The sequence below is a fragment of the Sceloporus occidentalis genome, unplaced genomic scaffold (genome assembly GCF_023333645.1).
Source record: "Sceloporus occidentalis isolate IW3139 unplaced genomic scaffold, rSceOcc1.0.p SCAF_2, whole genome shotgun sequence".
NCBI classification, from domain to species: domain Eukaryota; kingdom Metazoa; phylum Chordata; class Lepidosauria; order Squamata; family Phrynosomatidae; genus Sceloporus; species Sceloporus occidentalis.
Genome location: NW_028316982.1, coordinates 91731329 through 91759079, shown reverse-complemented (window position 1 = coordinate 91759079; position 27751 = coordinate 91731329). Strand labels below are relative to the sequence as shown.

The 27751-nt window shown below is 40.7% G+C and overlaps 2 protein-coding genes and 1 non-coding gene across 5 annotated transcripts in view; all 3 read left to right on the top strand.

The window, feature by feature from the left end:
* Positions 1-19753, top strand: part of LOC149318687 (TBC1 domain family member 12-like) — a 53219-nt gene extending 33466 nt beyond the window's left edge. Inside the window, exons 4-14 of the mRNA XM_089510273.1 lie at positions 1866-1981; positions 3069-3151; positions 4528-4645; positions 5027-5133; positions 6250-6330; positions 8495-8589; positions 12405-12476; positions 13466-13594; positions 15375-15484; positions 16199-16457; positions 18094-19753. Of these exons, the coding sequence (XP_089366399.1) occupies positions 1866-1981; positions 3069-3151; positions 4528-4645; positions 5027-5133; positions 6250-6330; positions 8495-8589; positions 12405-12476; positions 13466-13594; positions 15375-15484; positions 16199-16457; positions 18094-18162 (1239 nt within the window). The 3' untranslated portion in view covers positions 18163-19753. The remainder of the gene's footprint in view (positions 1-1865; positions 1982-3068; positions 3152-4527; positions 4646-5026; positions 5134-6249; positions 6331-8494; positions 8590-12404; positions 12477-13465; positions 13595-15374; positions 15485-16198; positions 16458-18093) is intronic.
* Positions 11142-11297, top strand: LOC149318688 (U1 spliceosomal RNA). Its single transcript, XR_016280340.1, has one exon. It is a non-coding gene; the product is annotated as a U1 spliceosomal RNA (small nuclear RNA).
* A 7141-nt stretch (positions 19754-26894) lies between the features above and the next one.
* The window catches only part of LOC149318686 (nucleolar complex protein 3 homolog), a 30115-nt gene continuing 29258 nt past the window's right edge, over positions 26895-27751 (top strand). For 2 of the 3 annotated variants that reach the window (XM_089510271.1, XM_089510270.1), the window contains exon 1: positions 27054-27183. In XM_089510271.1, the coding sequence (XP_089366397.1) occupies positions 27157-27183 (27 nt within the window). In that variant the 5' untranslated portion in view covers positions 27054-27156. Of the gene's footprint in view, positions 26979-27053; positions 27184-27751 lie in introns of those variants that run through there. The other variant, XM_089510272.1, reaches the window with a different exon arrangement.

Here is a 27751-nt window from a genome sequence, read left to right as displayed (position 1 = left end):
TTAGACTAAAAACAGAAGTACAATTACCATAAATGGAATTGGATATCAGTAATATGGATGAGATGCTAATGTTAACATTTGAAAGTTGGCTCATAATGTGAGCTTTTTCATTAATACTGTAACTGTCCCAGTTGCCTTCTGTAAAGCAGCAGTAATGCTGTTATGGCTTGAGGCCAAATAAGTGCTGCAGTCCCTATATCACTGTCACTGCAGAAGGGAGGGAACCTTGCTAGGCGGCCAGATCATAACTGATGAATTTGAAACCACAATGGCTGTTCATGAATGGATGCATTAAATGATGTAGACATTTTTTTGTTCTGAGACCAGCATGCAGTATGCTTTGCGTGAAGAAGGAAAGCTGCCAATCTTCTATGCCTTGTTCTGACACCCTGAATGCTAGCAGACCACATATTGTTTTCAGTAGCTATTGGTAATGCTATGACGCTTTTAAAAGGCAGTATCGGAATTTAATTATTTTGTATAATATGGTTTGGCCAAAAGTCTTTCTTTCTGAATAAACAGTGTTGGAATCCTTTGAGTTGTTACATTTTAAGATTGCAATCTTAAACCCGTTTGACTGACAATAAGCTTCATGGAACTCAGTGGGAGTTACTTCTGAGGAGACTGTTAATGTTTGAAAGTAAGATGGAAGATTTAATAATTTTTAAAGGAATAGAAACAATTCTTCAGGATCAAATTAGTGCTCTTCTGGGTGTGTTTGATTCTGTAGTAGGAACAAATCGGTCCTTTTTTAAAAAAAGGTTTACTTTTCAGCTAATTTTTTCTTCACACTAAAAATGAGATGTTTCTGCAGAATTCAGTGAAGTATTTGAGGCATTTTTGGTAGGAAACTATTTGGTAGACAGTGGTAATGTACACTGATCTCCTTACTTTAAAGTTTGGACCAATGTCTAGTGCAGAAGTTAATGCAAAACCACTGGAATGCAGTTCTTTGAGGGAAAGCTCTCAAAACATGGGTTTGACTTACAGTTAATATTTTATCGTTTTAATATGTTAAGCAGTGGGGTGTACACATGGGGTAAAACACTGAGCTTAACATTCTTACCTGTATTTTGTGAATATTTTGTGACATTCCTGGCAACAGAGATACTCAAGCCAGAAGCTCAATTCGTATGTAACAGAGAATAAGCTGAAGAAAAACTTGAGCGTATGTATCTCACTCCTCCTCCATCATAACCCAGAAGACTGGAAACAATTATTTCCATTCTGGAATAACATCACTTAAACATTATGTCTGAATCAGAGTGCATACAATTACCTCATTATTGTTAGATGAAACAAGCTAACTTCAAACCCTGGTTTATGAAGCTGTCTTATTTAATCATAGTTATGTTTATCCACTGGATGGAAAACCTACCTGTGACTAGTATAAAAGAGAAGTAAAGCTTCTAACTCAGTGGGCCATGCTGGAGGAGGAGTGGGAAGATGTAGCATGTATAGTAAGCCTGAGGCTAAGTCTGTTGTACGTAACAACAGACCATTATTAAATCCAAATCAGGCAAGAATCTTCTTCAACATTGGCACTTGTGGCACATTTCACTTGTGCTTTCCCTTTTCTTTTTGTGTAGATTTCCCAAGAGCTCTAACTTGCATACTGTTATTCTTATGGTTTGTTCTAATCACAACTGCATATGCATGGCACATACCCACACAATTATCAGAAGAAACATTTCTCCATATCTCAGAAACTGGCAATGCATGATTCTTGCTGGTAATTATCTGATGTTGCAGTTGACTTTAGCTCAGTGACTCACCTTGTAGCTACCTGCATTGATAGAAGCCTGGAATGTGCTGTTTCTCATAGCTACAGATATTCTAAGCATATATCATTCAATTTTATTTAGGAATATGAAGCAAGAACTGGAAAAATGTGTAAACCTGCACCCCACACAATGAGACGTAGAAACTTTGAATTTGAGCCGCTTTCAACTACTGCTCTTATTTTGGAAGATCGACCATCGTAAGTCCCTATGGATTCTTCAAAAGCAGAATATCAGTTTTATGTTAGAGAGTTGGATGTTATTCTCAGGTGCATTCCAGTGATAGTACCAAACCTTTATCCTGCATACTTACATGTCATGCTAATGATAAAGGTTTTTTTACTCATGCCACTAGTGTTGTTGAATACTGTATGCTCTACATGGTATTGAGAACTGGTATAGTTAAATATTTTTATAGTAGCACTTCTCATAGTGGAGCTGGCTGTGGGGTACTCAGATCTTACATTATATTCTATAAACAATCCACTTTGAGATTGCTGAATATCACTGGGTTTATGTAGGAACTGGGTGTGAGGTGTGGGGGAACTCAGCAGTCACGAAAAATGGGTCCCAAGATTGAAGCAGTGGTTGAGAATGTGCAACCTTCCAGATATTGTCAGGTTGTAATTCTCTTCAGCCCTGTCCAGCATGGGCAGCAGAGTTTATAAGATGAAGCAGGGAAGAATTCATAAAGCTAGAAGCAGATATTCAGTTCTTAAGACTTGCTTTTGCTATGTTAATGTTGGTAACCAGTGTTTGTCACCAGTTGTATAAATAAGTGTAACAACAGTTTTATAAACAAGTGTACAAGTTCCCACTTGTCTTGTAGCACCTTTAAGACTAACTGAAATAACGAATTTGACAGCATGAGCTTTCATAAGCTTCAGTCTACCTCCTCCGATGCTTTTGCTAGAGTGGAAGCCAGGGACAGACTTATCTATCTGTTTGTTGCTGTCTTAGTTCCATCCTTCATTCACATAGCCCTTCAGATATTCTTGTCTTCAAGGTATATAGAACTTTGCAGATCAGGACCAACACAATAAATTGTGCACAGAGGCAAACTGTAAGGGCTTGGCATATTCTGGTCAATATGCTATTTGTTCCCCCTATTTGCAGTTTGCCTGCCTTCTGAAAAGTTAGGCTTCTTCCTTTGTTAAACTGGTTAGGGTAGCCTGCATGATTCAGAATTGAAGATGGTTGGGAATAAACAGGACACACAAATTCTGTTCCATAGGAAGCGAAAGGGTTGAGTCAGCTACTCTTGTATTTATTGCAGTTTCTTTTTAGGAATCTTCCTGCTAAATCTGTAGAAGAGGCTTTACGTCACAGACAAGAATATGATGAAATGGTGGCAGAAGCCAAAAAGAGAGGTATGGGTAGTCATCATAGCAGCATTCTATCCCTTTAAAATGGTGAAGGTGTCCTGTTTGGAATATGTGTGAGAACATAGAAATGGAATAGAAATTACCTTGGGTTGAAGGGATTATTTAAAAAAAACAAAACACATAGGGACTGTTCTGTTTAAATTATTAAAGTGAAATTTAAATCCTGTCCTTTCCAAGGTTTTGCTTAAGTTTTAACACTTCTCTATAATGTCATGTGCTGAAAAAGAAAAGGAGGAACTGAAAACATTCATTTTATTGCCAACAAGTAACTTCACCTATCCCCCTCCCTCATCTTATTGTATAAAGACTTACCAGTTTCTCAGAAGTGCTTTCTATTTCATGAAACCTTGGTGGGTGGGTGCACTTTCAAGTTGCCAGTCCACTTATGCTGACCCCCTGACTTCCATAGGGTTTTCTTAGGCAAGGAATCCTCAGAGGTGGTTTTGCCCATTCCTTCCTCTAGCCTGCAGCACCTGGTATTCATTGGCAGTCTCACATCCAAATACTGACAAGGGCTGCCCCCGCTTAACTTCCAAGATCAGACAAGATCTGGTGCAACAAATGTGTTTGTCTGTGAAGAGCCACAACACTTATTTCCCTCTTTTTGTATGAAACTAACACAACTACAAAAGCCAGTGTGATGTAGCTATTTGAATATTGGACTGGGCCTCCAGAATACCCACTTGGCAATGGAAAACTGCTTTGTGACCTTGTGAAAGTCACATTCTCTCAGCCTCAGATGAAGGCAGACACAAAGCCTCTCTGACCAAATCTTGTCAAGAAAATCCCATGATAGGTTCATTTTAGGATTTTCATAAGTCTGAAATGGCTTGAATACAGACAACAATACTTTGCACAGTGTTAATTGTAAATGGAATTGGATTTAAATCTCTAGCTGCAATGAATTATTGATTGTAGCAAATCATCACTTCAGAGGTTAAAATATGTATTCTATTAAATGTGTATATTATACAATTGCTTCTCCCCAAAGTTTGTATAAAGCAATTTCAGGAATTTAGGAAATACCTTGTTTCTCAGTGGAAGGGAAATGAATTGGGAATGTGATGATTTAATGGGTTTTCTCAACTGTAAAACATTTATTATTTATTTCAAAGGTAGTAGAGAAAGAAGTCATAGCACTATAACAAATATATAATTAGCAAGCATAAGGGTGTGATGGCGGAGATAGCTTTAGTGGGAGCCTAATATTTCTGTTAAGACTGACCTTCACAATGTGAGATGTAAGAATATCTCCAAGTGACTTGCATTTCAGTAACCCTTACTCTATAATGATATATATTTTTCTTTCTCAATGCAAAGCCGTAAAACTCACACTGCATTTCAACTTCTGAATTTAACAGAAATTAAGGAAGCACACAGAAGAAAGAAAATAATGAAAGAACGCTTCAAACAAGAAGAGAGTATTGCTAGTGCCATGGTGATTTGGGTCAATGAAATACTGCCTAATTGGGAGAACATGTAAGTATAGAAGACTTGGTAATATAAGCTTGATACCATCCTTTGTATCCATCCAAAAAAAAAAAAAAAAAAAGCATTGTGTGTCTCCCTTTCAGTGATGTCTTTGGGTGATCATGGTCTAGAATTACTTGCCCTAGCTGATCTGTTTTGTTCAGAAATACCATGTGGCAAGGCTGTGCTGTTACTGATAGATGGTTTAAATGCTCACCCTATGGACAGCCCTGTTTTTGCTGTCTTAACCATTGCCTCATGAAACCAGTGTCAGCACTACTTTGAATCCTGTAGGGAAGATGCTTCTGATCATAAACATTCCAAGAATGACAAGTAAAATGCCTGGTCTCCATAAATACTTACACTCTTCTTCTTCCTCCTTCTTTGTAGGCGTTCCACAAGAAAAGTTAGAGAACTGTGGTGGCAAGGGTTGCCTCCCAGTGTTCGGGGGAGAGTTTGGAGTCTTGCTGTAGGAAACGAACTGAATATCACTCCTGGTAGGTGTGAAAGCATGGAGATTTTTATTTTAGAGGAGTGGTATTCTGTGAATATGAAGCAATCCAATGCTGGCTTTACTAAGGGCCCATACAGACATGCCAAAATAAAGCTGCTTCGGGTCACTTTGGAAGTATGCTGTTTAAATGATGCATGTGTCCTAAGAGTCTGGAAGCCGCACCAAAGCCATGCTCCAGTACTGGAGCGTGGCTTTGGCGCGGCTTCCAGACTCTTAGGGCATATACATAATTTAAACAGCATACTTCCAAAGTGACCTGAAGCAACTTTGCTTTGGATTGTCTGTCTGGGGCCTAAATCTGTGATAGTTTTCTCCAGGAGGGAAGGTTGCTTTGTGTACAAAATCTCAATAACAGCACTTTTGCTTCACTTACAAGAGTCAAGGAGCAATCCTCAATACAAGTTTTAAAATAAAACTAGTAAGACAATTTGTCATTGACCTAATAATTAGCTTATCTGTCTGTCTCTTCTTCCATGCACCATGCTTCCATGTAGACATTGCTTGCTGAAAATTTTAATTCAGAGATTCTTGACACCCACCCGTGTGTGTGTGTGTGTGTATAGAGATGTTTTTGTTATGACTTAACTAGTTTACTGTGTTTTCAATTCCCTCTCTTTCAGTAAAGCACTATAGCTGGTTTAAGAATTGAAATATCATTTGAATCCTAAGTATGTGTACCTATGATTCTATGATACTATACCTCTGTTAGTTCTATGTATTTTCAATATCATGGAGCATTTCTAGAATTTCATATGTGCTGAAATACAATAAAAACGCTTATTTTGTTGTTCTACCTCCAACCCTCTCCAGATATTCTCCCTCCTCTGTTTGACAGTGGAGATTATTAAAGCAAAAACTGCTGTGACACTTAGCCCCATTCATTGTTTCCTAACAAGCTGATTGAGAATTGGAACCCCATTCATTGTTTCCTAACAAGCTGATTGAGAATTGGACTAGTTATGACCATTCTGGCTTTTAAGTTTACAAATGAAATGAATACAGTACTATTAAAATCATCTTGCAGTGAAAACCACTTGGCTCTATTATAGCACTTTATCTACAAGTTCGCCTTTTGACATTGTTCTTTTGTGTTTTTCAGAACTCTATGAAATCTTCTTATCTAGAGCCAAGGAGCGATGGAAGACGTTTGGGGGGACTGCTGCTGAGAATGATACAGAAGGTGTGTTGTAGCGTTTATCACTTAATGTTCACAGTTCACCATTTCACTGTGTGTATTTGGCATTTCCCATCTTTAATGGTACCATTCTGAGTCAGGTGTGTCATGCCAGATTTTTGGATGTGTTCTTGTAATCACTTCATGTCTGTACAGTCTGCCCTTGCCTTACACGGGGGATCTGTTCCGGACCCCCCCCCCCCCACATAAGGCAAAAAGTGCGTATGCTCAAGCCCCATTGGATGTAATGGGGCTCGTGCATGCCATGCAGTTGTGCATGTGTGCCACGGGCGCGCGCGCCATTCCTCCGTTCTCCTGGTGGCTTCCGCATAAGCTGGAAGTCGCCTATAACAAGCCCACGTATGGCGCGGGCTGATTGTATTACATTTTTTAAATGTAATTACATTTAAATGTAAATTACATTTCTTAAATATAATTTAGCTGAAATGTAAATTCAGCTACTATTAATGTGTGTTTCCATCCACAGTCCAAATTAAAATCCGATAATCTTCTGAAGTAGTGCATATTCCAATGCCTTCAATGATATACAGTATAAATAATGAAACTGAAAGAACTTTATTTCTGAGTGCTTTTTGTCACAAGCTTAATGGGTGTGTTAAACAATAGCTTGCATTGTTATGTACTCAACAATGCCATTGTTGCTTATTACAAATGAAACTGGGCCAAACAATTCTGTGAAAATCTGGCTGGTTTTGATTCAGGCTTCTAAGCAGTAAAAAAAAAAAAAAATGAGGGGAAAACATAGCTTCTCACAGTATAAACTTCTGTCATGATCCTTTGCATCCATGCTTGGGATGTATACGTCTGCACATATCACATCTGTTCCCATGCTGTTCAGGAACAGTGGCTGGGGAAAGTTACTTTAGTGCTGTGGGAGTGTCTAGGAATGTCTTCCTTGTGGCTCCATCTCTTTTTTGTGCTGGAGGACAGGTTGCTATCTGACAAAACTGGCTCAAAAACTAGCATGTTTGCCTAACCAGCAAGTTCTAGTGGATGGTCCCTGTCAGATTCCTGTGGAGAGAAAAGAGATCTGAGATTAGATTTTCACCTAGAAAAATGAGTTTTGATTAAAAGGAAATTAAAGACAATAAATAAATCAAATGTTGAAGACAAACCTAGAGATGGAAGAGTGACCGGGGGGGCGGGGAGGCAGGTCACTCAATGCAGGCTCCTAGTGGAACAGAGAAGATAGAGCAAAGATGAAGATGGCTTAGCCAAGAGAATCAAGCAGAGGGAGCAGGACGGCTAGTGAAACCTGAATGATTTTGTCTGTCCTTCTGTTACTGAGATGCCCTGAGAAAAGTTGGGAAGAAGGATCCTCAGTGGCAGGGTGTTAAGAATGTATGAGACTAGCCATTAGCAAGCTACAGTACAGCTTATAATGGTTAGGGATGGAGATGTACAAGAATGTGTACCAAAGACAGGAGCAAATCAGGCTGAGTATCTACAGGACTGCTCTTGTAAAGTTCCCTTAGCCTGGAGTGCCAAAAGTAACCATGTACTTTGCACATAAATGCTGCGGTGTCTGCTGAATTGTGCTTTCCAAAGGAACAAAGAAGTAATAGTGGTAAGGCAGTTTTCTCTAAAAAGGGATGACTGGTGAGAGAATTTGGTTTTGGTGCTAGTTAGAAGCTCACAAAAGGATAGAGGGATTTTTGCAGTGTCAAATAATGAGTGGCTGGGTGTAGTCCTGATGAAATTAGGATGCAGAGGGGGAAAGGGAAGGGCAAAGTGGGAAATCCAGTAACTCTCCTCCATATTAGTAAAGGTGGCATTGTCTTGGGTTGCTATCCCTTGCCAGCTAGAAATATATGCAGTAGAAACAAAACAGAAGCATGAGGAAACAAAATAAGACCCCTCTGACAACTTATTGCTTTTTGAGTTAAAGAAATGGTTTGTCATTGCTGACTTCTAGAATATACTGTATGAGGTTGGATGCTGTAGCAGATTGAAATGACCATTAAATGAAATGCTTCCCCAGTTTTGCTTTTTTGCATTTACTAAATTAGCCTTTCCTTTGGAATGCATCCATGATTGATTTGAAGTACTGTACCTTATTAAACTGTGTATGAAATTGATTTAGCCTTAAGTTAGTAGATAAATTTGTCTACAGAAATGTCTATAAATTTGAATGCTTTAATCTCTGCAGATGCTGGAATATCAGTTGCTGATCGGGAGGCTAGTTTGGAGCTAATAAAATTGGATATATCCCGCACATTTCCATCCCTCTATATTTTTCAAAAGGTAATTTATTTTTACTGTATTCAGAGATAAATATATTATTTAAAACATTAGATAATTTTGCCACAGCAGTTGTTAAAACCTGTAACTCAAACCATGAAAACCTTTGCAGAAATACAGTTTTCTGTTATAATTTAATTCAGCTGATAAATGTCATGCTCCTTTAGTTGATGTTTAACTTAAAATAATTAGAAAAGGCTGTTGCATAGCCTGTACAAACACTACGTAATTCTATATTGTTCTGCTGTTTGAAATAAGTTATTTCTATGACACATTCTTAGTCATAGTCCTGGGAATGGCATCGGGTTTGGCATATTATTAAACACGTGAAGTACCTTCCTCTTTTAAGAAATTCAGCTTTTGAAATGTCCTAGCAGTGCAGATGACATTGCAGTGGATTAATTAGCTCTTTGTCTTTTGCTCTGTGCTGGATCTGTTCGGAGGGAACAAAAGCTGCTAGTAGTACAGTTTCTAGGTTGGTGTTTGCTGGTGAGGTGGTGGTAGGGCTTGGTGTATTTCCCTGCAAAGAAGGGTAAAGCTGCTAGACACCTTGTTGCATTCCCTCACTGAGTAAACTGCAGCATGTTTTGCAATGAGCCTTTCTTCCTGGTGGGTGTGGCATGAGTGCAACCTGAGATCACCTGCTTAGCTGGAAATGATTCTTGCTCAGAGAAAGTGGTTTCCTGTAAGCCAACTGTATGGTGGCTCAAGCAGAAAGTAAAATTTTGGCAAAAGCACTGGTGTATAGTTTTATACAGGACTACAAATGCTAGGTGTTTACCTTTTTAAAAGAAAATATTTAAAAAATTCAGATGTGGTGATGCCTTTGAATGGAGTTCAAAGAACTAATTTGCAGTGCAGGTTTCTCTTGTGTTCACTTCAGTTAAGGACACACACACACACATATATGCACACACACATATGTCCATTTTCAAGTGAGTGAGAGAATTAAACACCTTGTTTACATATATTTAAAGGCAAACCTGCTGTCATGCATGAATGACTTATGCTTGCAGCCTAAGAACTCTATAACTCTATAGTATAGTATGTGCTGGGATGCTGTACTGAAAATGTTGCTTCTATAATACACATGTAGAGTAACAAACAAGATAGCAACTCCCACCCCTAAAGAAGCTTACAGTTAATTAATTAATAAATAATAATAATAATAATAATAATAATAATAATACAATTTATTTATACCCCGCCTCTCTACAAAATGCAATTCTCAGAGTGACTCAGGAATTGGTTATGAGGAAGTGTAATAGCCTTCCACTTATGGCCTTGGTAAAACTGAAAGTGCTGAATATTGTAGAGTTATGCAGACTAAGACAAGTGAGTGCCTGGATACAGCGTTAATGTAGTATTTTCTGTCTATATATGTGCTTAGTCAATTTGAATTTTTAAGTGAGCAGCATATTGATTTGGAAGTTCCAGCTACTACACAAACGTTCAGGTTCAAGGTTTTTTTTTGTTAGAAATAACAACTCATATGACTGAATCCCTACTACTAACATTAATAACAGCCTAATATTTTCACTTCTTCCAGTAAATACAGATACTAGTAATTAACAATGTTGTATCCAGAAATACTTTTTCATGAAATTTCATACATGGTAGGGTTGGATTTTCATTATCCATCCAGTCACAGTGACTTCTTCCAACAGGCTGTTTTTAAATGAAGAGGCCTTCAGATGCAAGGAGAATAAAAACCTCACCTGGTGTTCTGAGCCTTTCTCCATATCTAAAAAAATCCTGTTGATTCATACTTAGGGTGAATTCAAGCTTTGTCACTACTGTACTTCTACTGTCAGTATGTGCAAACCAGGGGGGAAAATGAAGTCTGTGCATTTTCATTGTGCAGCTTGAAACTATGCCATAATGATCCAATTCATACACAGTGGTGGTACTGCCAGTTCCCTGGATCTTGGTCATTCTTTAGCGCACCAGCCTGTGTTCACTTGAAGGTAGTGTAGCAAGAACAAGAAAGTGTGTGGGCATTCATATGTGTGTGTATGTATTTTTGCACCCATGCACAAATATATGTGTGAGTATGCAATTAATTGCTGTTGCAAACTACTAAATGTGCTGATTTTGTCTGAATTGAATCTATTTGCTATTTTCCTTTGTGATAGCAGTTGATATTTATGTTAATTACCCTGTATACTCATGTATAAGTCAACTTCATATATATGTCGAGGGCAGTTTTGGAGACAAAATTTTGGATTTTTCTATGACCTTGAATAAGTGAAAGGTTACCCTTGACTTAGGGCAGTGGTTCCCCAAACTGTGCCCTTTAAGAGATTTTGGACTTCAGCTCCCAGAAGCCTCAGCCACGTTGGCCAATAGTCTGGGATTCTGGGAGCTGAATTCCTAGCCTTCTTTTTTCTTGACTGCAGTCTCAACTCTGGTCAATGTTTGATCCTAGGTATGGGTACTGTTTGACTATTTCAATTCCCTCACTGTCCAAATTGAATTTATGTATTTCCAAAATCTCTTAAAGAGCACAGTTTGGTGACCATTGGGGAACAAAGTTTTTGATTTTGCCATGACCCATACTTACCTGGCAGGGGAGACACCATGATCATAAAGGTGGTTTTCCTGCCATCCATTGCACTCTGGGTGTGCTGAGCCCTGCAATTTCCCCAAATGCAGGAAACTCGACTGCATAATTTGTGGTAGCACATAACAAACAAATATTTTCCTCTGTTTTAAAAAAATGGAAAGGGGGGGACATATTTAGGAAGAGCTAAAGAGAAAGAGAGTATTTATCTGAGGGGTTACAGTGGGAGGGGATTGTAAATGGCAGGGACGTAGCCAGGATTTTAGGAAGGGGGGGTCCACACTAAGTGCCACCATTATAATGGGGCTTAGGCGCGGTGGCGCAGCAGCACGCACCATTCATTTTTCTAAAGGAAGGGGGAGTCTGGACCCCAAGACACCCTCCCCCCCGCTACATCCCTGTAAATGGCATTGCTGATTTTAAAATGTCTAAATCTGTTCAAATAAAGATAAGGAAAGGAGCATGAATGAGGAAAAAGAATGCAAATCCAGCCTGAAAAAACAAGTGGGGAGGAAGAACAAGGAAAGCAACGTTCCTCTGTTATGGACCCAGTGCAAAGGCAGTGACAAGGGGCAGAGATGAGAAGCGCCTTTTGGCATGGAAGCAACACTCCCACTCCACTAGCCCTCTATTGTCCAAACTGGAGAAAGAAAGGCAGCCCTCCCTCCTTCCCCACCTACTTTTTTTGCCCAAGCAGCATTCAGCACCAGTGTGGGAGAGCCTGAAGAGAGACTGTGGTAGCCATTTTTATAGAGTCATACTAAACTTCTCTGCTTATACAGCATATTCCTGTTAAAAATGTCCTCCGCAGCATCTCTTTGGCCTTCTAAAAAATTAGGTGGGGAAGTGGAGGGCTGCCTTTCATTCTCAGGTTTGGGCAAGGGACAGATAATGGGATGGGAGTGCCACTTCCATGTCCTGCCATGCCAAGAGGGGCTTGTCACCTCTGCCTGTTGTCACTGCCTCTGTGCCAGGTCCCTATTCCAGCATTGACCCCAGGTTAAACCAGTTTTTTTGGGTTGAATTTTGTCAAAAACATTTTTACTTAAACATGAGTGTATACAGTAAACGCATAAACAAATGTTGCTATCAAGTAGTTTTTACAACCTTTGAAATTTAGCATTTGTATAATTCTGCACTGTAAACTTTTTTTTCCAATACATGCTAATTCTGTGTGGGAGCATCCTTCTAGTTTTTACAATAACATTTGCTTCTTTACTATTAAATTACACCTCTGTTGTTCATTGTCCTCTAGGGGGGCCCTTATCATGATCTTTTGCACAGTGTCCTGGGAGCATATACATGTTACAGACCTGATGTAGGATATGTAAGTGTTCTTACAATGTTATGTTATATAACTAAATACAAACTGAAGGTGTAGAATGTGTCCATAAAGGTTATGTCAAGCTACGTGCTTATAAGAAAGTTTTTAATTTATTATGTCAGGTGTGCCAGTATTGCTTGGCCATCTGATATTGGAAGAAGAAGGGGGGAAATGCCCTGTTACACCAAGAGGTGGTGGCTCAGCTTTTAGTGATGCCACAGAAGAAATACATAAATTCATTTTGGATAATGAGGAAATGGAAATACCTAGGATCAAACATTGACCAGAGTGGAGACTGCAGTCAAGAAAAAAGAAGAAGGCTAGGAATGGTTACGGCAGCTCTGAAAGAATTAGAAAAGATTCTAAAGAGCAAAGATATACAACAGAGCACTAAAGTTAGAATCATGCAGGTAATGTCATGTATAGATGCGAGAGCTGGACGGTGAAGGAATCAGACAGAAAGAAAATCAATGCATTTGCTGGAGAAGAGTTTTTAGGATACCATTGACAGCCAAAAAGTTCAACAAATGGGTTCTTGAACAGATCAAGCTAGAGCTCTCCTTGGAAGCCAAGAAGATCAAATTGTGGCTGACGTATTTTTGCCACATAATGAGAAGACATTTATCACTAGAAAAAGCAATAATGCTAGGAAAGGTAGAGGGGAAAAGAAGGAGGGGAAGACTGCAAGCAAGATGGATGGACTCAAGAGAGTCACAGGCATGGGTTTACAGAGACCAAACAGAGCAGTGGAGGTGTCTCAACCACAGGGTTACCATGAGTTGGGGCTGGCTCAAGGGCAGTTGACAACAATAGTGATGCATATAAATGTGGTGAGTACAGAACTGGGCTTTTCATTTTCATATCCCATTGTCCTGCTTGTTAAACTGTATCATAATGATAATATTCTAGATACAGTAGAATCACAGCAATAATATAAAAATAAGATGATATTTTCTTGGATTGTTTAACCACTGATTTTTTTTTTTTTGAAGGTCCAGGGAATGTCCTTTATTGCTGCAGTCCTTATTCTCAATCTGGAAGAGGCAGATGCTTTTATTGCCTTTGCAAACCTGCTGAATAAGCCATGCCAACTGGCGTTTTTCCGTGTAGATCACAGCATGGTACATACCCATTTTAAAATGCTATAATTTCCTGTTACTGTTTCACTTAAAATATGTTCTTACTGCAACAATATTTTAATGGGCAACAAGTGGATATTTGTCTAGTGGTCCAGTTTTCTAAAAATCAGTGCTTTGCATTCATACTAACCATAAAAGGGATTACTTGTGCCTTTGGAATTATACCAGCAACAAATATACTGGTAGAATTATACTCTCTTTTTCCAGAATGCACGTTTGAATTACTGAGTAGATTGTATTCTGTATTTATTTTCTTTTTTCTGTGGACTGAAGCCTCCCCTACAAGTGAGTCTTTTCGGAGCGAAGCCAGCCATGTCTGCACAGTAACATATATTTTGATAAGATTAGATTCCTCTAACATGCTTTACATGGAGCTTATTTTTAAAGTGTCTTTGGAAGCTCCCACTGGTGCAGAATATCATTCCATGAATGCTGGGGGTTGTGTGTCAATGATGCCATGGTACATCCATCCTGCAGCATCTGCACTTCTAACCAACTTGCTTCTGGGAAGAATTGAAATAGTTGGTGAAAATCTTTGCATCTCTAAATAGCCTGAGCTGCGAATATCTGAAGGAATTTCTTTTCCCACATCAATCTGACCAGTCCCTCAAATGAGAAGAAGCACATTTCTGGGTCTCGTTTAGAGAGAAGGCGGCTTCCAATCATGCTGATAAGAAGAAGAAGAGATAGGGTCTACTCAGTCTTGCACCACTATTACGGAATACATTGAAGCACACAGATCCCTCTCCTGAATGTCTTTTGGTCACTTAGCAAAGCTACTTTTATTTTTCAGGCTTTTACCTGCTAATTGCTTGCTTTTTTAAAAGGAAGTTTAATCTATGATCTCTGTGTTTGTATTTTTTGAAGAAAACCTGCCCAAATTGTTTCATCACTTTAATTTTTAACTATACGATGTTTCATTCTTGTACTGTTGTAATCTGCTTTGATTGCTCTGCGAAAAAGCGGACTATAAATACATTGTTGTTGTTGTTGTTGTTGTTGTTATTATTATTATTAGCCTTCAAGTCACCTGTCAACTTATGGCGACCCCATGAATTTCATAATGTTTCTTAGGCAAGGAATACGCAGAGTTTCCATCCTCTGCCTCTGCATTTTTTTAACCTTTGTATTTTTAATCTTATCTTCAAATCATTGTATGATGCACTTTTAAACTGTCAGCTGTTGGATCTGGTGCATTGGTGGCAGTAAAGGCAGGATTTACATCTTTGTATTTATCTTCAGTGGTGGTTTAACCATTGGACTAGGACTGGAAAACAGGATTCAAATCCCTGCTCAACTGTAGAAACCCATTGGATAACCTTGGACAAATCACACACTCTCATCCTTAGAGGACAGTGAAGGCAAACCCTCTCTGAACAAATGTTCCCAAGAAAAACCTGTGATAGCTTCCCCTTAGAATCACCATAAGTCGGAAATGACTTGAAGGCACACAGCAACAATAAATAAAACTGTCTACTATCAATATTGCAAAGTAAATTAAATACTGAAATAAATAGTAATCTCTAGATGCTGCAGAAGAACAGTCTACAGACACATGATTCATATCCCCTCATACCTCTTAATGGCTAAATCTGTTACTGAAGTGGTACAGATAACCTTTTGGGGAAAAGACAATTATGCTGAATGTTTTTCTGTTCCTTTGGTATATGTGGCTATCATTATTTAAACCAGCAATTCTCTGAAAACTGTCATACCTACCCCCCAAGAAATAGATTATTCTTATTTTCTTTTCCTTTTACAGATGCTGAAATACTTTGCAGCTTTTGAAGTATTTTTTGAAGAAAACCTGCCCAAATTGTTTCATCACTTTAAATCCTATAATCTTACCCCCGACATATACTTGATAGATTGGTAAGTTTAAGGAGTACTAGAATATATTTACAGTAATAGATCAGGACCTATATGTAGATTTCTGATTCCCCATTATTTAACAGGAACTGTGAGAATACTCCCCCAACTCAGCTAAATTAGGTTGCTAATGGAGATGCAAGGGGCAGGGTGAGAGAGAAGTAGGAATGGACATTTCTCTAGATTAACTGAAAGCTTATTTCTGGTAATGAAAATTAGTTCAGGATGTGTTTAGAAACACTATAGCTCTTTTATTTAAGCAATGTTCTCTGCCTCTAGTTTGTACTTATTTTCAGTTGGCTGGTGTTGGGCTTTTAGTAAAAAAGGAAAAGTAAAAAGTAAAAAAAGAAAGTAGACCTGCAAGCCTGATGCCTGGCCTGAGCTGTGAGCTATTACCCAGACGTCCACCAGTAGAAGTCTGCTTGTGTGAAACTGGTTTTCCACTCATCTTCCTTACCTGCTTTCCTTACTGCATCCCTCTTTGCCATGTGCTCTCCTTGTGGGAAAGTCTTGGAAGGTGGTGAGGGGGCACTCCATTGGGAAGGAGAAATCAGCTAAAATCAGGCCGAGATAGTTTGTCTGAGTGGGATGCCTGTTAGTGTCCATTTCCCAGGTCTAAAGTATTACCGGAGTTTTATACATGTTGATCAGAAATAGTGGAATTTGAAAGCCTGTGCTTATTTCTTCCATCCTTCTTGTTATAATTTCAAAATGCAGGATCTTCACCTTGTACAGCAAGTCACTACCCCTTGATCTGGCTTGTCGAGTCTGGGATGTGTTTTGTAGAGATGGAGAAGAATTTTTGTTTAGAACTGGATTAGGAATTCTTAGGTTATATGAAGATATCCTCCTGCAGATGGACTTTATTCATATAGCACAGTTTCTAACAAAACTACCTGAGGACATCACATCAGAGAAGCTCTTTGCTTGTATTACATCAATCCAGATGCAAAATAGTAACAAAAAATGGGCTCAGGTAAATATTCCATGTATTTGGTGGTATATATTTAATTTTAACATACATTTTGTTTATGTGCTTATGGTAGTGAAAAGAGCTTTGTGTCATAAAGGTTATTTGTACCTTTGGTGAAAAACATGTTAGTGAAAACCCTATCTTGTTCACTAGTAAAAGGTAGATGCCACTAATCCAAGCAGATGAATCAATCCCCAGTAGAATTTACATCTTGTCTGGATTGACTTTGTTTGTTAAGCCTTATCCTGATCTTTTACTGTGGTCTGGCAGTGATTTAATTGCATTTCCTGAATCAGTTGTAAATAGAGCTGGGCATGATCTGCCTACTAAGGGCACTTCATGCCACATAATCTAGTTTTTCTCATTCAGCAGTTTTGTGTTGATGGGAGGGTGGGAAAGACAAGGAAAAAAGTGGATTCGTTACCAGGGAGCTAAATAGTAGTCCCTAGTTGGATTCAACTATTGAGAAAGGATCAGAACTAGCATAACTATCCTTAAACAGACAACACAGCACTATGTTGGTACAGCTCTTTTATTCCACTTTTACTGCAATGGCTACCTCCTGTGGCATTTTGAGGTTTGTAGTTTAGTGAGACCTAGGAGCTCTCTGGCTGATAATTCTAACTGCCCTTCTCTAAATTACAAATCCCAGGATTGCACAGAAGACAGCTGGAGCAGAAAAAGTGGAATAATAGTGCTATAACATCATAGTGTAGTAAAATCTGGATCAAATGGAATGTCTTAAATTCAAAATGTTTATTTTTTCCCTCTAGTAAACCACAGTACGCCCGCATCATACACAAGCACACTATATGCGGCTTTCATCTTATGCTGAAAGCTGCACAACAAAGGTGTGTGCGCCACGCCACATGCATAAGCCCCATTATTTTCAATGGGGCTTAAGCATACATAGAATTTGTCTTACACAGGGGGAGGTGTCCGGAACGGATCCCCCGCATAAGGCAAAGGCGCACTGTACCTCACTGCTATATTTGCATAGTTTTGTTGGAATTTTTTTTACTTTTGAATTCAGTACTTTTGCTGGAATTCTTGTATTAAAATGTGACCAACTCTTGGTGATTCAGGCTAATGCCTTTTGTCTAGTTACCAAAACACCAAAGCCAGTGAGTTACAATAAACCAGGGTGTCCGCTATATTAAATGTTTCTGTAGAGTAAAATAGAGACTATTCTCATTTGATTGATGTTGTTAATTAGTGGGCTATATATAGATATATTTCAAGGCAAAAAGAGATGTGTCATGTATCTGAGAATTTTTCAAGGTACCTTGGTTCCCTATTTTCCCTTAATTGTTTTGGGATTTATCTTTAAGTGAATGGTCTGTTGGGAAAAAAAAGACATACTGGGTGTGATCTACATTGCATGTGAATAACTTGCAGAGATCAATAATTTTATTTATTTTTAATTTATTTCTTTAATAATTTAACACTGTCTTAATCTTGATTTTTGTAATTTTTTTTTAGCTACATTGAGTTTTATTTTTATTTCTTTTAATCTGTAAGCTTCTTTGAAGCCCAGACCTGGGGAAAAGGTGGGGTACAAATTGATTGATTTATTGAATGTTAATAAGAGATTAAATTGTGGCTCCTTTTAACCTTTTTATTTAAAATACAATTTCAGGTGTTTGCCTCGTTAATGAAGGATAGTAAAGAAGGAGACAAGAACCATAGTCCAGCACTAAAAAGTTAACTTCAAGTTTAATTGGAATAATTAAAAAACCACTTGATTGTTAAAGGATTATAACATCTTCTCAATGAAAACCACTAAGGAGAAACAGCTTGGGAAACTTAAGGAAGAGACAGTATTTGACTGAATGCAGTGGTGGGAATTTGACAGTCTTCACTCTGCTGCCAGTATTAAAGAGCTTTTTGTGGGAAGATTCCTTTTCACAGGAAGCAAAACAATAAAAACTTGTGAAACTGAGAAAATGGCTAATGCATATTTAATATTTAAAGATGAATGCAATAAAATTTGTAATAACTTTTGTTGGTACTTAAAATTTTGAGGGATATCTTTTTTTATGATTACCACAGAGGCACTTTTGGGAGGAGGGCTGGTGTTTAAAGTAAGGCCCAAAAACTGCTACCTGAACCAAACATTTTGGTACAAATACCTCCAAAATTAACCAGTGAAATCCTTAGGACCAAATAAGTTTCTGTTTTGTTTTGGTATACACACTTGCCAGATAATAGGAGGCTTTATGTATGTTTTGCTAAGCTCCTTTTAAACTGCAGCGCCACTCTTCAGCTAAGTGAATGTATCTAATCTAGAACTGATGAAGCTGCACCCAGTTGTGCTGCAAAGTCATTGGCAAAAAGTCTAAAGGTGGCAGTGGTCAAGCAAACTATTTGGGGTAGGTAGCGTGCTTGTATATACAAATGATGGTTTTTAAGTACTTGGTGGGCAGCTTTGTTACAGAAAAATTGGATTTATATTCCATGAAATTCAGATGAATTTTTTTTGTTTTTTTTTTTTTTTGTTTTGTTTTTTAAAATCACAGTGACTTATACTTGATTATAAACACTAGTATAATTAATAAGCTAGTGGCAAGTCCTTTTGCACATTTTAAGCAATGTTAATATTGGAAGTTTTGAGTCCCTGTATAGTAAAAACTTTTTTTCTCATTTAAACTCAAAGTTCAGTAGTTTTGAACCACAGCGTGTACAATAATGGATACCCCCAAATGCATACTGTCCATTATCTATTAGCATCATACTGTAAAGGTAAAACCTGGAAGTTTGTCAGCTTTCTTTACACTCCGAAACTTTTTAAAATGGCTTTTGAACTGGAGGGAGATTGAAAAGGATACCTCTTAAGCTCTCTGAACAGCTAATGTTGCTCTAAGTCCATTTTGATAGTATTAATGTAAATAAAATTGCATTATGATTTTTTGTATCTGGTCCCTATATGTACAAATGAAGTCAATGTCATCATTGCATTAAATAAAAAAAGAACAGAGTGAGACTGCTTTAGTCATCGAGGGTTAAAAGAAGTTGCAGAACCTGTTTTAAAGATTTGGCTTGCAGTACATTGTAATACTTGCGTTACTATCAGATTTAAAGCTACATTTTAATATTACTTACAGCATACAATTTGAAGTTAAACTGTCTGTTTTTCCATATGTATTTACTTACTTGGTTCCAGTGTATGTCCGCTATTTGGGTTCTCTTGTACAGTTTTCTTACTTTTCAAGTATAAACATGTATATACATTGTAAATAGAAGGGATTTAGCCTTCTTCCAAGACCACTAGTAACAATTCCTATGTAAATAAAACTTGTAAGCAGAATGAGTACTGTCGTATTTTGGTTCCTTCCCATCAAATCTAAAGGTTCTTCAATAATTTCTAATTTTCATTTGTGAATTCCCTAGAATAGAAGCCAAGACCCTGAGATATGAACATTAAAGCCCATTCTGAATAAGGTCATAGTAAAAGCTCACCCTTGATTAGAGAATTACAATCCTTCTCTCAATAATAACTCCGTTTTCACTAAATCTGTGCAGAACTATTATTTTTCTTAAACTGAGGGAAATACCTAAAGAATCATTTTAGTCTTGACAAAAAACAGAATTTGGACTCCACTGCACATGAAACAGGGCAGGGCCAGGGAAATTGCAAATACCTACCTTTATTTAGTTAGTTAAGGTGATGTTCTGGCATAAATTTAAGGGCTAGAGAGTAAGAGCGTGGAGTGCAAAGTGTAATGTTTAGTCTGTTTAAGCATAGTTATATTGAACACATTATTGCAAATGAATATGTTGCTCAATATCTTCTACATGGATAGAAAACTATTATCTTCTTCCTTGTTAATCCCAGTGTTACCAAATTGCCTTTGTATGCCTTCCTCCTGGTAGTATAAATAGGGTTCTTGGATAAGGCAGCCTTCATGGATGCCCTCCATTTGAATGTTGAAGGAGGCCTGGAAATATTAGCTGGACTTCCTTAATTTATTTCTGCCTTTGGGTGCTGTATGGAAATTAAGAATGACAGGGCAGTTGTTCTGCTGCTTCCCTAGCAAATATATCTGCAACCAGCCTTGTCAGAAATGTGAGGGATAAAGGAGTCCTTTGATAGCAGTATCCATACTATGTGGAGTGTTTAGAAAGAGCTATTGTTGCTGGAGAACCAGCATGGCCGAGTAGTTTGAGTGCTGTTGGACTGTGACTCTGGCGGCCAGGGTTCAGTTCCCAGCTCAGCTATGAAACCCACTGGGTGACCTTGAGGAAGCCACATGCTTTCAGCCTCAGGAAGGCAATGGCAAACCTCCACTGAACAAATCTTGCCAAGAAACCCCAACGATAAATTTGCCTTAGAGTATCCGTAAGTCAGAAATGACTTGAAGATGCATAAAATTAACAAAAATTGTTGCTGGAGCTGAGTGAGGTCCATTAGGTGCAAGATGTTTGGATTGATTGTAAAACTGAGAATATTGGGCTCATGGTGACCTCTTCAGCTCTTTTAAAAAGCAGTTGCAAAATCTGAAAGAATTTAAGAAGAATTATGTCATGTATGATCTTTCTGCTAGTGTTGTTATTGTGCCAAAGTAATATGTGAGCCAGTGTGGTGTAATGGTTTGAGCGTTGGATTAGGGCACTGTGAGACCAGGGTTCAGATCCCAGCATGGAAACCCACTGGGTGGCCTTGGGCAATTTACAGTCTTCCAGCCACAGAGGATGGCAATAGCAAACCCCCTATGCAGAAATATGTCAAGAAAACCCTATGATAGGTTTACCTTACGGTTGCCATAAATAGAAATTGACTTGAAAACACACTACAGCAAAATATATAGCTGCATGTTGGTGTAATTTGTCAGCTGGAAAGCAGGAAGTAAATAGATTGCAAATAGTTGGTTTCTTCGTTTTCTGGACACTGGCTTTGGAGGCTGTATGCATCAAACCCATGTGCCTCTAATTCTGGGCTTTGAAGGAAACAGGCATGAATTGTGAGACCAAAGCATTACAAATGCAGCCTGAGAGCCTGTGTGGCATAATGGTTTGTGCATTTGGACTACAACTCTGGAGACCATGATTCAAATCCCCGCTTGGCCATGAAAACCCACTGGGTGACCTTGGGCAAGTCACACTCTCTCAGCCTCAGGGAAAGGCCATGACAAACTTCCTCTGAAGAAATCTTGCCAAGAAAACCCTGTGCTAGATTTGCCATAGGGTCACCATAAGTCAGAAATGACTTGGAAGTCACACAACAACAACTCACTGCCCCAGATACCTGTACTCCATCAAAGCTTATTCCATGACATACTGATGTGTTAAAGGACTGGTACCTCAGGACTTTTGTTATAGCAGCCAACCCTGGCACCAATACATCTTAAATTAAGCAGTGCCCAAGAACAAAGTTTTGGATTGGAGAGTGTGCTGGTGCGTTTTGAGGGGACTAAGACATGGGGGTGAGGCAGGGGACTGAATGTTGGCTTAAGACTCCAGGAGACCAGAGTTCAAATCCTTACTTGGCCATGGGAAACTACTGGGTGTTCTTGGGCAAGTCACACCTTCTCAGCCTCAGAGGCAATTTGTCCTTTCTGAACAAAGCCTGTGATAAGGTTGCCATAAGTCTGAAACTGCTTGAAGGTACAACAATCAACAATAAGGCATTCATACGGGTGTGCGTAGTAAGGCAAGGCGCAGTTCCCTAAGGGCACATGAAGCAAACCAGAGCTACAATGAGTAAGGGTGCATTTGTGGATGTTGTGTGTGCCTTCAAGACATTTATGACTTATGGCAACCCTAAGGCGACCCTATAAAGGGGTTTTCTTGGCAAGGTTTGTTCAGAGGAAGCTTGCCATTGCCTTTGCCTGAGGCTGAGAGAGTGTGACTTGCCCATGGTCACCCAGTGGGTTTATATGCGTAATATCTATCTCTCCTTCCATCCACTTTCCTAACCAAAGAGATCTGAGGGTCAGTCCAACTGTACCACAAACCCTGTCTCTGCTCCTGTGCAATGCCAGGTCCGTAAAGAATAAGACCCACATCATTTACGATCTGTTAGAGGATAAGAGCTGCGACCTGGCTTGCATTACTGAGACCTGGCTTGGGCCTGAAAGTGAAGCAGTGTGGGCACAGGCCCTTCCTGCCGGGTACTCAGTTAAGGACCAGACCAGGTTAGGTGGGCGGGGGGGGGGGGGGTTGTTGCCTTGATTCATAAGAACATCTATTCCTTAGCCAGGAACCATGTCCAGCAAACTGCCCATATTGAATGTATATACCTGACCCTGAAGGCCAGAGACAGTTTAGGGATTCTGTTGGTCTATCGGCCACCCCGTGCACTAACAGACTCCCTGGCCGAGCTGACACAGCTGGTCTCGGAGCTGGTGTTGGAGTCCCCCAGGCTTATTGTCCTGGGGGACCTCAACATCCCCTTCGAGGCCAGCCATAGTCCAACTGGTGCGGCTCAGGAGTTCATAGCTACCATGACTGCCATGGGCCTGTCTCAACTGGTCACAGGGCCCACGCACTCTGCTGGTAATACACTTGATATGTTTTTTTGCACAGACATGGAGATTCCGTGGGCGGAGGTAACAAATATCTCCGCCTTGTCATGGACGGACCATTTCCTGGTCGAGGTTAAATTCAAGGCATCTACCCAGATCCCTCTCGGGGGTGGCGGACCTATTAGAATGGTCCACCCTCGAAGGCTGATGGAACCCAATAGGTTCCAAGAAGCCCTAGAGGGGTATATGGTTGGAACTGATGGCGATTCTGTTGATGCCCTGACTAACACCTGTGATATAGATCTCTCCAGGGCTATACAGTATCGCTCCCAAGCGTCCTTTCAGGCCTGCTTCCAAGAAACAACCCTGGTATACGGAAGATTTCAGGGAAAGGAAGCGGGTTCTGCAACGACTAGAGCGCAACTGGCGAAGACACCAGCACTTAGCCGACAAGGCACTCCTAGACTCTCACTTGAAGGCCTACGGAGTGGCAATAAGTGCAGCAAAGAATTCGTTCTATGCTGCACATATTGCGTCCGCAGAGTCACGTCCGGCAGAGCTGTTCAGGGTAGTGAGGGAGCTTACTCAGCTGCCCTCCTCCCTGAACCCTATTTTGGAACCATCCAAGGCCTGCTGTGACGAGTTTAACAACTTCTTCACGGATAAAATCTCTCGGATAAGAACTGATCTCGACGCCAGTATTTCTTCAGGATCCAGAGTAGAGGTCTCCGGAGCTTCCATGGACTCAATTGTACTAGATCATTTTGAGTCTGTGAGTACTGAGGAAGTGGACAAGATCCTTCGAAGTGTTAGGAAGACAACGTGCTCTCTCGATCCCTGACCCTCTTGGCTAGCAGCTCAGGGGGGACGGCAGTAACTACTATGTTACACTGCATAATTAATTCATCCTTCAGGGAAGGGCGATTTCCATCCAGCTTGAAATTAGCCATTGTAAAACCGCTGTTAAAAAAGCCCTCCCTAGACCCCCTGATTCGAAGTAATTATCGGCCTGTTTCGCTGCTGCCTTTTTTGGGGAAGGTGATAGGGCGGTTGCCATTCAGCTTCAATCGGTCTTGGATGATACTGATTTTCTAGACCCATTTCAAACGGGCTTCCGGGCAGGCTATGGAGTTGAGACTGCCATGGTCACCCTGGTCGATGATCTCCGTCTGGGCATGGACAGGGGGAGCGTGTCCCTGTTAGTGGTCTTAGACATCTCAGCGGCTTTCGATACCATTGACCATGGTATCTGCTCTTCAGTGGTTCCGTTCCTACCTCTCGGGTAGATTCCAGATGGTGCAGCTGGGGGATGTGTGCTCTGATAAGAGGGCACTTACACCTGGTGTTCCTCAAGGAGCCATTCTGTCCCCCATGCTATTTAATATCTACATGAAACCGCTGGGAGAGATTATCCGGAGACACGGGGCGCGGTGTTATCAGTACGCTGATGACACCCAAATATGCTTCTCTGTGCCTCCGACTGATGCAGTGACCAGGGATGGCATCTCTCCTCTAGATGCCTGTCTGGAGTCAGTAATGGGCTGGATGAGGGAAAACAGACTCAGCTTGAATCCGGAGAAAACGGAAGTACTCGTGATAGGTTCCCCGGGCCCGGGGATGGAAATTTGTCCACCTGTCCTGAATGGGGTCACGCTCCCCCTGAAAGACTCTGTTCGCAGTCTGGGGGTGCTTCTGGACTCGTCGCTCCACCTCACATCTCAGGTGGATGCGACAGTCAGGAGCACTTGTTATCAGCTTTGGCTGATACACCAGCTGCGACCCTACCTGGGCCGGGGGGACCTTGAAACGGTGGTACATGCTCTGGTGACCTCTCGGTTAGATTTCTGTAACGCGCTCTACATGGGGCAACCCTTGTACCAAACCCGGAAGCTTCAATTAGTGCAGTATATGGCAGCTAGGTTAGTCACTGGATCCTCCAGGACTAGCCACATAACACCTATTTTGCAAGATCTTCATTGGCTGCCTATTCGCTTCCGATCCCAATACAAGGTGTTGGTTATTACCTATAAAGCCCTAAATGGCTTGGGCCCAGGGTACTTGGAGGACCACCTCTCCCCATATAATCCGCCCCACGCTCTCAGATCGGCCAGGAAGCAATTGTTGAGGGTTCCTGACACGAAGTATATTGCGACTGCACAGAGGGCTTTTTCCATCTCGGCCCCGCAGCTTTGGAACTCCCTTCCCGATGAGCTCCACTCGGTTACCTCCCTTGACCTGTTTAGGAAGAAGTTGAAGACCTTCCTCTTCCAACAGGCTTTCCCCCAGACGCTGTGATTCCTCCTGTCTCCCCGTTACACGAGCATTTTTAGCTAGTTATTGTTGTGGTTTTTAATCTTGTGTTTTTATCTAGTTTTTAATAATTTGATGTACTGATATGGATTTTTATGTGGATGCTGTTTGTAAATTTGTACATTGTGTAGTACTTTGTTGTAACCCGCTTTGATCTCTCAGGAAAAGTGGGCTATAAATAAACTGTTTATTATTATTATTATTATTATTATTATTATTATTATATTCCTGAGCTGGGAATCTGGAGTCTCCAGAATCATAGTCCCAACACTCAAATGACTTGAAGGAACACAACAACAAGTGGAGGAGCAGAAGAGGTGCCTACACTGTAGAAATAATGCAGTTCGACACCCTTTTAATGCCAATAACAAGTCCTACAGAATCCTGGGATTTGTAGTTTGGCGAGGCACCAACACTCTTGGGCAGAAGAGGCTTGCAAAACCACCAACTGCCTTATTTCTACAGTGTAGATGCCTCTTCTGCCCCTCCACTACTACTATTTCTTCTTCTTGCTGCCTTCCAAGTCATTTCTGCTTTATGGCCACCTTAAGTGTAAAGCTATTATGGGGCTTGCTGGCCAAGTCTCTTCAGGTTTGCCAGGGCCATTCTCTGAGGCTGAGAGAATGTGACTTGCCCCAGTGGGTTTACATGGCTGAGCTGGGATTCGAAACATGGTCTCCAGAGTCATAGTGCAACACTCAAACCAGTTCTAGCTCTCAAGAGCTACGTGTCATTGGGGTTTTCTTGGCAAGGTTTCTTCAGAGGGGTGTTTGCCATGGCCATCCTCTAAGGCTGAGAGCGTGTGGCTTGCCCATGGTCACCCAGTGGGTTTCTATGGCTGGGTCGGGATTTGAACCCTGGTCTCTCTGGGAGTATTAGTCCAACACTACATCATGTTAGTCCCCCCCCTTGCCTTGGGCAAAGACAGGGAAAGGTGGCAGTTATAGCATGCATTTAGCTTATTTATTACACATTAAACCGCTTAGAGTGCTTAAACACACTGATAAGTGCTATAGAAGTGTACAGTACTTGCTATAGATGAATTGTTATTTTAGAGAACTGATAGGAATGTTGGTTAACTCAGTATTAGTGTTTTATTGATCATATTTTGTATTATTGTATCATTTTTATTGGTGTAATCCCACCTCACTCCTTGGGAGAGGTGGGAAATATAAATAAATAAATAGTTTTTTGAGGGTTTTTGGGGCTATGGGGCCATGTTCTAGAAGAGTTTATTCCTGATGTTTTGCCAGCATCTGTGGCTGGCATCTTCAGAGAATATAAATAAACTTTATTATTATTATTATTATTATATCGCTTATCAGTGCACGTAAGCACTCTCTAAGCGTTTTACAATGTATAATAATACACTAAATGCCCCTAACAAACTGGGTACTCATTTCAGCAACCTAGAGAAGGATGCCAGGCTGAGTGGACCTTGGAGCATCTTTAACCTAGTGGCCTTTATGAGCGAGTGGCTGCAGTACCGGCATTTCACCACTGCGCCACCAAGCTGCACTCTTCAAGCCGGTTATAAACAAAGGCCCTAGAGGAGCAACAATTCCCCACAGGCTCAGCAACTGCAATTCCTCCGCGCCGCTAGAGGCCGCTGTGGCGCAACCCGGGGCCTGCCTTTCTTTCCCAGCCTCTCGCTCATTCTCTCAGGCTTCCGTTGGTGTTCCGCGTGCAGCCATCGCAGCCTCAACGTTCTCTTTCAACCTCTGCTGACCCTTCCTCCGCTATGAAGCCGGTGAGCGGTTGAGCGCGAGGGACTGAGGGCGCGCACGCGCACTCGCTTCCTCCGCGCGCGCGAGGGGAGGGGCGGGGCTGGTTGGCTGACGCGGGAGAGGGAGACCCGTAACGTAACGTGTGAATGGTGCCAATTAGCGGGCAGAGAGTTTGGCTTCGTTTTTAGAAGTCAAAAGAAGATGGGGAGACTCCTTCATATTATTAAGGTTTGCCAGAGTGGAAGCTGGAAAGCTCCTGTCCCTTTCTTTAATGGTTTTCAGTGTTGGGGCTCATATGACTCTGGAAGACCCAGGTTCGAATCCTGACCTAGCCATGGAAACCCACTGGGCGACCTTGGGCAAGTCACACTCTCTCAGCCTCCGAGGAAAGAGGATTCATATGACTCTAGAGACCAGGGTTTGAGTCCCTGCTCAGCCATAGAAACCTTGGGCAAGTCACACTCCCTCAGCCTCAGAGGAAACAAGACTCATATGACTCTGGAGACCAGGATTCAATTCCTTGCACAGCCATGAAACCCATTGGATTACTTTGTGCAAGTCACACTCTCTCAGCCTCAGAGGAAATAGGGCTCATGTGACTCTGGAGACCAGGGTTCGAATCCTGGCTCAGCCATGAAACCCACTGGGTAACCATGGGCAAGTCACACTCTCTTGGCCTCAGAGGATGGCAATGGCAAACCCCCCTCTGAAGACAATCTTGCCCATTAAAACTGGATAGGGGCGACTTGAGTCAGAAAGGACTTGAAAGACACACAACAGTAAAGAGATATGTGAA